At 45.2% G+C, this 9,511-nt stretch overlaps 1 protein-coding gene and 1 pseudogene across 1 annotated transcript; both read left to right on the top strand.

The window, feature by feature from the left end:
- Positions 1 to 537: 537 nt before the first annotated feature.
- DBX1 (developing brain homeobox 1) lies at positions 538 to 4,878 on the top strand. Its single transcript, XM_039864919.1, has 4 exons — positions 538 to 1,054; positions 1,799 to 1,900; positions 3,815 to 4,017; positions 4,472 to 4,878. Exons 1-4 carry the CDS (start codon positions 688 to 690, stop codon positions 4,820 to 4,822), a joined length of 1,023 nt encoding a protein of 340 aa, XP_039720853.1. The 5' UTR covers positions 538 to 687; the 3' UTR covers positions 4,823 to 4,878.
- A 4,273-nt stretch (positions 4,879 to 9,151) lies between these two features.
- LOC120610297 (uncharacterized) lies at positions 9,152 to 9,269 on the top strand (annotated as a pseudogene).
- The last annotated feature ends 242 nt before the right edge of the window (positions 9,270 to 9,511 follow it).

The following is a 9,511-nucleotide window of genomic DNA, read 5'->3' as shown; positions in this document are numbered from 1 at the left end:
AGGGAGTATATTTTCACATTCACTGACTCGAAATTGTCCATTGCCCTCCCCAAAAGGGGGAGGGATGTTTTACTGATTGCCTGGAGATGAATTTCTATGAATATTTATTGATTTATTTTCAGGGCTCAGCAGGGGAGCTGCAAATAAATTTAGTGCGTTCTTTAAATAATTCCTTTTCTATGAGGCAAGATGTCATCTGAAACTTCTAAATAGGCATTTAATTAGCCTGGGTGTGGATTCCGAACAAAAACTCCCGGCAAGAGCTTTGGGGGTGCACTGTATTGCAAAGAGGCGGTCGATATGCAGAACTGATGCGCGCCAGCCTTTGTTGCCGGCCCATTGTGCGGGCGATGCTTATGAAGACTAATCCAATCATAAATTGCACCCCTGCGCCAATCAGAGTGCCCAGAGCCTCTGGCGAATGAAGCTCGAGTGGAGAACTTTGTTGAACTTCATTGTCAGAGCTGTCACTTTTCAAAGCGCTTTAACGGGCGGGCCACTATAAAACCATCACCTCGACGGGAGGACCACGGAGGACTCGCAGGCGCCCAAGTGGGATCGTTCATTACTCGGAGACTTTTGCTAAGCCCAAGAGAGAGTGCACCGCGGGGGCGGGAGGGGCGGGAGGCGAGGCATTTACCCTCAGGCCACTGGAAGAAGGGTTATTCTGCTCGCCCCGCGCCTAACATGATGTTCCCCGGCCTCCTCGCGCCCCCCGCCGGGTACCCCAGCCTTCTGCGCCCCACGCCCACCTTAACGCTGCCCCAGTCCCTGCGGTCGGCATTTTCAGGCCACTCGAGCTTCCTGGTGGAGGATCTGATCCGCATCAGCAGACCCCCTGCCTACCTGCCCCGCAGCGCGCCCACGGCCAGCTTGTCACCCCCTAGGCAGGGGGCCCCGGCGGCTCTCACGGACACAGGGGCCTCGGACCTGGGCTCCCCCGGTCCCGGCAGCCGGCGGGGCGGATCACCGCAGACCGCCGTCTCCCCTGCCAGCGAGCCCACGTTTCTGAAATTTGGGGTGAATGCCATCCTCTCCTCAGCGCCCAGAACCGGTAAGTGAGCTCAAAACGCTGAGGGCCCGTCCAGGTGCGTAGTGCTTCTCGCCTCAGTGCCCTCTATGTAGCGGGTACGAACTCACACTTCGGCGCACACACGTGCCCACGATTCCTGAGGTCTCACATCTCGAAATCTGAGACCTAGTTAAGTCCAGCCGATTCCCAGGAAGAAAAGCCTCCAGGTTCGCCCCACCCTCAGAATGAACTTGAGCGGTTCAGTCGGAAAGAGAGCACAGTTCCCTTGCCCAGCAAAACTGAGCACACGCTCCTGGGAGTCTGTGCTTCTGCCCTCGAGCCAGTTTTATTTATTTATTTATTCTGGGAGCCAGTTTTATCTATTATTTATTTATTTATCTATTTATTTATTTATTTATTTATTTATTTATTTATTTATTTATTTATTTCATTATTATTATTTTTGACCCAAGAATATATTTACTAGCTTAGCTAGTATTACAAATCTGCAATTCTTTTCGTCAGCGCCCTAGCCCTTTCCATCTCATTAGTACCTAGGATAAGATTGGAGACAGGGGAGAAACTCTGAGGACTATTTTGGGGGTGAAAGGATTTCCACAGATGAGACGACGTTAGGGAAAGATTAATTTTACTCTGTCCATTTATTAAGGAAGATGCCTTTGAAATCAGCAGAAGGGTTAATCATATTACGCATTCAACGTGCAGAACCATAATTAAGTACGTAATCAAATTCCCTTTGCTCTTCGCTCCCTCACTCTCTTCCAGAAGCATCTCCCGCCTTGCTCTCGAGCGTCCCTCCCAAGACCTTCGCTTTCCCCTACTTTGAAGGCTCTTTCCAGCCTTTCATCAGATCTTCGTATTTCCCAGGTAGGTCTCATTCCCCTCCCTTTCGCGAGGCTGGGTGGCGCCCCAACACCAGCCCATCGCTCCCTGTCCCTAAGTCATATTTCTCTGTCCACCCCTCGGGGTTACGCTCTGGTTCAGAGGTTGCAAGGCGTACAACATTCACGAATCCGTCGCGCCAATTTGATGCCCTATTTAGCACAAGCAGTGACTGCTTGACACTTTGCACCAATTCCCTGCTCTACAAATTAGCAGGAATTGTCATGGTCCCAATTTGAGGCGGTTCCCTTCCCGGCGAGGAGCTGTTGGCATCCCTTCACGCCGCCGTTTTCCCACAGAGTCAGTGCACTTGGCCACGATTCCCCACAAAGGTTTCAGCACCATGACCAATTGGTCAGCTCCTTCGGGCAGCCACACACAGACCAGCCCTCGCCTCTCCACGCCGCCCAGAGACACCTACCAGCCGGGGCTAATTTCTCTTTAAGAGTCATTCAGGGCTTCGGACTTTTCACAAGACCACATGGGGTGCCCTCTTGTGTGGGATGCCTTGGGTCGTCCAGGGGGAGGGAGACTAGATCCTCCCACAACCCTAACCTTTTACCAACCTGATTTCCCACCTTCTTCTCATACCCTTCCCCCACCACCATATTTTTTCTAAGGACCACTGAGCTGGTAAAATAAGAAGTCTGAAGGAAGCTGAAAATTGGTTCCCAGTCTAAATGAGAAACACCTTAAACAGATTCCCCGAAGTTTTCATCCTGGAGTCCCAGTGGTGACCCAAACTATGGCTCAAAAACTGCAACTTGTCAAGACTCATGAGAGAGAGGAGCCCCTATAGAGAGAAGAGAAACTAGGAATGGTCGGTGGGGGATGGGTAGAACCACGACAGCACTCCCAAATATCAGCGAAAGAAATAAGCAATTGATTTTTAAAAGAGGGAAAGAGAATTCACCAACCACGCCCCCACCCCCTCGCTTCCATTCAGGCTGCTGCTGATAATGGAATTTGCTCCCTTTCTCTCTCATCTCAATGCTCAAACAAAAACAACCCGAGCTTTATAAATAGCTTTTCATGTCCATTTAATGAAAATGATTCGGAGAAGAGAAGCCTCTGCCATCAGTATTCTCCCAGTGGTCTTGGCCTGCAGTTGTGTTTAGTTTGAAAGTGTAAATCTCTTTTGTCCCAGTAATATATGGCTTTCGCTGCTTGTCCTCAGTCTTTTTCTGTTAGTTCATTACTACACAATTACCATTCACGCTTCATTAGAGTCTCTGTTTCTTTTTGGATTTTTTTCCCTCCCTTAAAGCGAAACTCTCCCTCTTTTTATCATGCCAATACCCATTGGGAAGCGGTCAATGTGCTAATTAGCTGCCACTTTTCATGTATTCGGCAGAGTTCTTTACAGTTGTGCAGGGGAGGGGAGGAAAGATTAATATAAAAAAGATGAATACTGATTGGATTTAAAAAAAAAATCCAAAGAGGATTTTCTCCTCTCTATCAAATCAGTAAAGCACCCCATTTTCATCGAAAGAATGCAAAAGCCACCAAGGTAATAAAAGCTTAAGAAGAAAACCCAGTGGCCTGAGCTGGATATTTTATTTTTGTAATTTATTTTTTCTGTTGCTATTTTCGCTGGTGTATGCAGGTTTGTTTCTCTGAGACCGCTGAATGGAAAAACGAAAACAGGCTATTGTGGGAGCTGTTTTCTGTGTTTCTGTGCTTTTACCTAATCCGGGTTTGCACGGTTGAAAGGGAAGTTATTTGGGTGGAAAGCGCCTTTCACTCTCGCAGGTTTGTAGGTTCGTGGCCTATTCTCCAGGGGGAGAAAAAGGAGAGCTTTAAAGATGAAGGGATCAGAGAGAAAAACCGAGGGAGGTGGAGCTGGGGAGGCTGACGCTACCACCTCATTCGCAACCTCCAACCCCCACCCCTCTGCAGCGTCCTCAAGTGTCGTGCCTATCCCGGGGACCTTCTCCTGGCCGCTGGCCGCCCGCGGCAAGCCTCGCCGGGGCATGCTGCGTCGAGCCGTGTTCTCCGACGTGCAGCGCAAGGCGCTGGAGAAGATGTTCCAGAAGCAGAAGTACATCAGCAAGCCCGACCGCAAGAAGCTGGCGGCTAAATTGGGCTTGAAAGACTCACAAGTGAGGGCAGTCTCCCCACAGCCTCTCCCGCCAGGCGTCACTCCTCCTCCACCAGTTGTGCAATCGGGAGGGTTCTCTGAAACCGCTTAGGTCCCATTGTACAGATGGGGAAAGTAAGGTCTAAGGAGTGAACGAGTGCCCGAGTCAGATTCCTCGAGGCTGCTCAGGACAGCCCACTTCTCCTGGGCTCAGCGCCCCCACTCCCGCGTTTCTGGGCCAGGTACCAGATGATGTGGCAAGAGGCGCTTGGAGCGGAGGTGGGGGTTGAGGGTAGGGTAAATGCCGAGATCCACCTAAATTCACACCAGGGGATGGGGAGCGGGCAAGAAGGGGAAAGACAGAGCCCCCTTCCCACGTGCGACATCCTGCCGACGCCCCTGCCCCACGCCATCTTTGGGGAGGGTCTGCGCTAACCTCAGTTTCTCCCCTGCTCTCTCTGCCCCGCGCGCACTAGGTGAAAATCTGGTTCCAGAACCGACGCATGAAGTGGAGGAACTCCAAGGAGCGCGAGCTCCTGTCTAGCGGGGGCTGCCGGGAGCAGACCCTTCCCACCAAACTCAATCCGCACCCGGACCTCAGCGACGTGGGCCAGAAGGGCCCCGGGGAAAACGACGAGGAAGACGAGGTCCTGGGCAGCCCCCGCCACCGCCTGGCTTATCATGCATCCCCCAACCCTCGGCACCCGCGGGATTCGCGGCTCGAAGGGGCTTCGCCCGCGCATTCGAGCAGCCCCGGCAAACCTTCGGACTTCTCCGACTCCGAGGAGGATGAGGAGGGCGAGGAGGAGGAGATCACGGTGTCTTAGAAGCCCCCCGGCGCCTGGGGTACTGTTTCTAAGTGCTTTGAAATTGAAGAGGTGGGATTCAGTCTGCGTGTTCACTTAGTCCCGGCTGTCCCGACGCTGCTGCTCCCCGCTGTCCAATCGTCACCTTCCATTGCCCAAAGTGACATTTCCGTCCACCTGCCAACAGCCCTCTCCACATAAGTTAAATTTAGGTTTGGTCCCAGTCTTAACTTTTTCACAGCGGCTCCTGTCCCTCTTTGGTTTTTGCTAGCTATTTTAAACACAGTTGGGTGTGCGCTCCCACCGCCTGTGAGCCAGGCGCTGCTGCTCCTTAGCAGCGATAAACCAACCAGTAAGTCAGGAAATCCTGTATGGAGGAGGAAAACATAGCATCGAGTTAGGAGCCACAACATCGAGTCTGTGACTCCAAGACCCCTGACTTCCTGGATTCTTCCACCTCCCTATCTTAGGTAGCAACGGCCTCCTATCCAGCTCCAGACTCTGGTAACTCAGTCTTCCCATAGCAGAGCCCTTAGAAAGCTCAAGCATTTCAAAAAAGGAAGAATGTCTATCTGTGCCTTATGGTCTAAGGTACACATAAACATTGAGTCTTTTCTGTCATATTTTAAATGCTCTCTGAGCAAAAAAGTGAGTTCTCTAAATGGGAGGAAGAGTCGGTCTCTATTTCTGTATGTGTCTGTTAAAGCTTTTTCTTTATAATTTCTGCTTCCATGATATATGCACCAAGCACTCTACCTTGTGCCCCTTTATTATTTCGGGCGAGGTTTTGCTGACCTGCAAAGCTGACCTGCAAAGCTCCTGAGCACTGGGCATGATGTGAACAGAGAGAGATCCATAAGCCTCTTTGATTTTTTTTTTTAACTGAACTTTGCTGTCTTTGCACAGCTTTTATGAACTGTACACTATTCTGTACACTTGAGTTGTATGGATATTTTATACCAAGGTTATTGTGAAGGACTGTAAATGACTGACTAGATTTCCTTCTCTTTTTTTTGCAATGGTTTTTAAACTTTAAAAAAGGTAGTTGTTTGATTGCATAACTTATAAAGAAATACTTATTTTGTATTTTTTCCATGTACAGATTTTTATATATGTATATATGTGTCAAATGAACAAATGCCAAATAAAAAGTAGAATGGACATAGGGTCAAGTGATATTAATTCACAGAATATTAGAGCTAAAAGGAATGGAACTTCTAGTCCAAGTGGCGTGGGGATTTGCAGTAGGTAAGCAATAGTCAAGAGAGGAAGGAACATGTCTAAAGCCACCCAACCTAGTTCGTAGCCAAGCTGGAGCTAGAACTCATCTCTGACACTCAGGCCAGTGCCTTTTCTGCTTCCCTGTACCGTAAAACAATCACATTTGCTATGGTTACAAGTGAAGTAGCTCCAGTAAAATGATACCTGTTAGTTGAGACCGCAATAATCCTTCTCTCCTTCTCTAAGGACTGAAATGATGAACTAAGAGAAGTCAGTGAAAGTCAGTTTAAGTGGTTCAAGTTTTCAATGTTTTGTTTCTTCTCCTTCAAGGCATACTTCCTAGTCCTCAGTGAAGCTCAAAGTTGGTCTTGACTTTTGTGTATGAATTGATTTTATTGGAAATGTCGTCTACAGGCATGACTTGTAGCTCTCAAGTGAAATTATCGTTCTTTAAAGACTAGCTTTCAGCAGAAATGATTTATTTAAACAGAAACCTAGGAAGTAAGGAGTATCAGCTTAGAACCCTGGCAGAGGATTTTGTACCCTTTGAGATTAGTCTCTGTCACATCAGCCACACAGACCCATTTTCCTTATTATCCTAACACAAACTCCAGTAGTTGGGGGAAAATGTTAAGCTTAAATTTCAGTAGTTTGTATTATGTTTGAATTTTGAATATATTCATTTCACAATTAACACAAATAACACATTCTCATCATTCAAATAACACAAGCCCCTTCCATGCTAAGTTTCTGATATCCTCGATATCCTGCCCTGCTGGACCTCTTCCTGACATTGGTGATCACTGTTTTTATTACTGTTTATACATGATCATGGGAATTTGAAAAAAAAAATATCTTTACTGTCATAATTTTATTAATTCAAGAAGCCTCCCATATTTTCCCCTTCACACACATGAAAGTGCCTAGCCTGGGGTCTTGCACATAGTAGGCATACAATCTTTCACACAGAAAACTCTGCTCTGAGTGATTCAGGCTATTTCTCCTTCACCTGGTTGCTGCCTGGATATCCAGAGATGAGATTCTAATCAAAACTGCCCAACAGTCCCCCCTTGCCAGCTGAAGCCTGAAGTTCTTAGTTATAGTCAAGAACCATTTTCAGGCATGGGGATGGATTAGTGTCTACATCTGGAATCAAAGTACTCTGGAGGCACACCCATGTTCATTGCAGCACTATTCACAATAGCCAAGCGGTATTCACATTCATATTATTCACAACAGCTTCTACAACCCAAATGTCCATTGAAGGATGGACAAATGGATAAAGAAAATGTGGTGTATACACACAATGGAATATTATTCAGCCTTAAAAAGGAAAGAAATCCTGTCACATGCTCAACATGTGTGAACCTTGAGGACATTATGCTAAGTGAAATAAGCTAGGGATAAAAAGAACAATACTCTGTGATTTCACTTATGTGAGGTATCTAGCGGAGTCAAACTCATAGAAGCAAAAAGTAGAATTGTGGTTGCCAGGGGCTGGGGTGAGTGGGAAATAGGGAATTGTTATTCAATGAGTACAGAGTGTTAGTTTTACAAGCTGAAAAAGTTTTAGAGATCTATTTTACAACAATGTGAATATAGTTAACACTATTGAACTGCAAATTAAAAATGGTTAAGATAGTACATTTTATAATATGAGAGTTTTTTTTAAGCTCAGTTAAAAAATTTTTAAGTAAATTATAAAAAGTTAGAAGAGTTAAAAATCCAGCAATGGGGGGAAATTTTAGGTAATGATATTTTTGTAGCAATATTATAAAACAATGTAGAATTGAAAGCAAGAAGCATTATATGATGTAAGTGAAGTTTTTTTCTATATTAGTAAAAGTTAAAACCCAGAAAAGGAAAAAAAAAAATACTCTGAAGATTTTTAAAATACATATGCTACTCTTCTGCATTCACAAAGCTTTACTTCTCAAGAACTACAAATGCCGAATTTGGGCTCATTTTAGTGTTCCTTTCAGCTGAGCATCACAAGGCTGAGGACCATGTCCGTTTTGCATAGTGTTTCCCTAGCGTCATGTATAGTCCCCAACACATATAGGTGTTTGATATGTGTTGAGTGAATAAAAATAAAAGGAGAGTCAGACTCTAGAGTCTAAACCACAGGTAAATTATAAATCTTTCAAAAGAGTTGAAGGATTACTTAGGCTGATGACAAAAACAAAACAAAACAAAAAAACAAAAGCAAACAAAAAAAAAGACACTCAAAGATCTCTCTCCTCAGTTCCAGACTCAGAGAGTCAACAGTCTTTGGATATCTGCCTTTGGGTGTCCCAAGAACTTGTTAAATTCCACATGCCCAGGACCAAGTGCCATATCTTCTAGATGTGACACTTTATTCAAACAAAGCAAAAAGCAACAAAAAAACCCACACAAAAACCCACAACTCCCCCCAAAACAAACAAACAAAAAATTAAAACTCTTTTACTTAACTCCATGAGTGCTTTCATTTCTCTTGCTCAAAAATTAGAGACCTAAGTGCCTGACCTCTCCTTCTCTTTTCCGAAACTCCATACAAAGAATCAACCATGAAGGCCTGTCCCTACATGTAAGTCCTTAATAGATTTTCTGCTCTTTTTTCATTCTCACCACCACTATCTAAATGAAAAGCTATTATTATTTTTCTTTAGAGGAACACACTATGTGCTAGATGTGATGATTGACATCTTATATACATCATTTCCTTTAGTTCACATTATGACTATTTTAAATCCCATTTCACAGATAAGGAAACAGACTTAGAGATCTTCCTGGATATGTCCTTTTCCCGGCACTGAGAGCATCTGAGAAGGCTTTGTGGAGAAATTTGCCCAAAGCCTTGAAGGATGGTTAAGATTTTGATTGGGTAGGAAGAGAAAACCACATATCATTGTTTCAAGAAAGACACACAAGAAAGAGCAAAGGAAAGGATGTTTCTGGAATGTGTTTGTAGAGAGTGATGGTGTAAGAAAATGGTTTTTTCAGAAGCAATAAGTTAAAACAAGCAGCCACTAAGCAAAACATTTCCAAAATGCCTCTTTCCCTTTCTTTAAATATAAAAGAATAACAAGAATGGCTACTGCATTAAAGTACTGGACACAGTGCTAAAGCTTTCATTTACTTTGCATCTACTACAGCCATGCCACCCTGAACAAGCCTGATCCCGTCTGATCTCGGAAACTAAGCAGCGTTGGTCTAGTCAGTACTTGGATGGGAGACTACCTAGGAAGACCAGGTGCTGTAGGCATAAAAAATAAAAAATAAGAGATTGCAAGCTGACAAAGTCCTTGCAATCTGTGAGGTCAACCAAGAGTTTCCTTACCTGAAAAAAAAAAAAAAGATTAAAAAAAATTACTTTGCCTCTAACCTGTACTACAACCCTGCATAGAAGGATCAATATCTGCATGTGACAGAATAGGAAACTGAGGGTGAGTAACTTTCCCCCAATTATCCAGACAGCAGAGATTACAGCATGTTCTCTTTCCACTA

Source organism: Pteropus medius, unplaced genomic scaffold (assembly GCF_902729225.1).
Source record: "Pteropus medius unplaced genomic scaffold, Ma_sr-lr_union100, whole genome shotgun sequence".
NCBI classification, from domain to species: domain Eukaryota; kingdom Metazoa; phylum Chordata; class Mammalia; order Chiroptera; family Pteropodidae; genus Pteropus; species Pteropus medius.
This window is presented reverse-complemented; position numbering and strand designations above follow the sequence as displayed.

Coding starts and splice junctions, on each gene's coding strand:
- DBX1 (XM_039864919.1), top strand. CDS start 688: ATGATGTTCCCCGGCCTCCTCGCGCCCCCCGCCGGGTACCCCAGCCTT. Junction 1,055..1,798: donor CTCCTCAGCGCCCAGAACCG/GTAAGTGAGCTC, acceptor ACTCTCTTCCAG/AAGCATCTCCCGCCTTGCTC. Junction 4,018..4,471: donor TGGGCTTGAAAGACTCACAA/GTGAGGGCAGTC, acceptor CGCGCGCACTAG/GTGAAAATCTGGTTCCAGAA.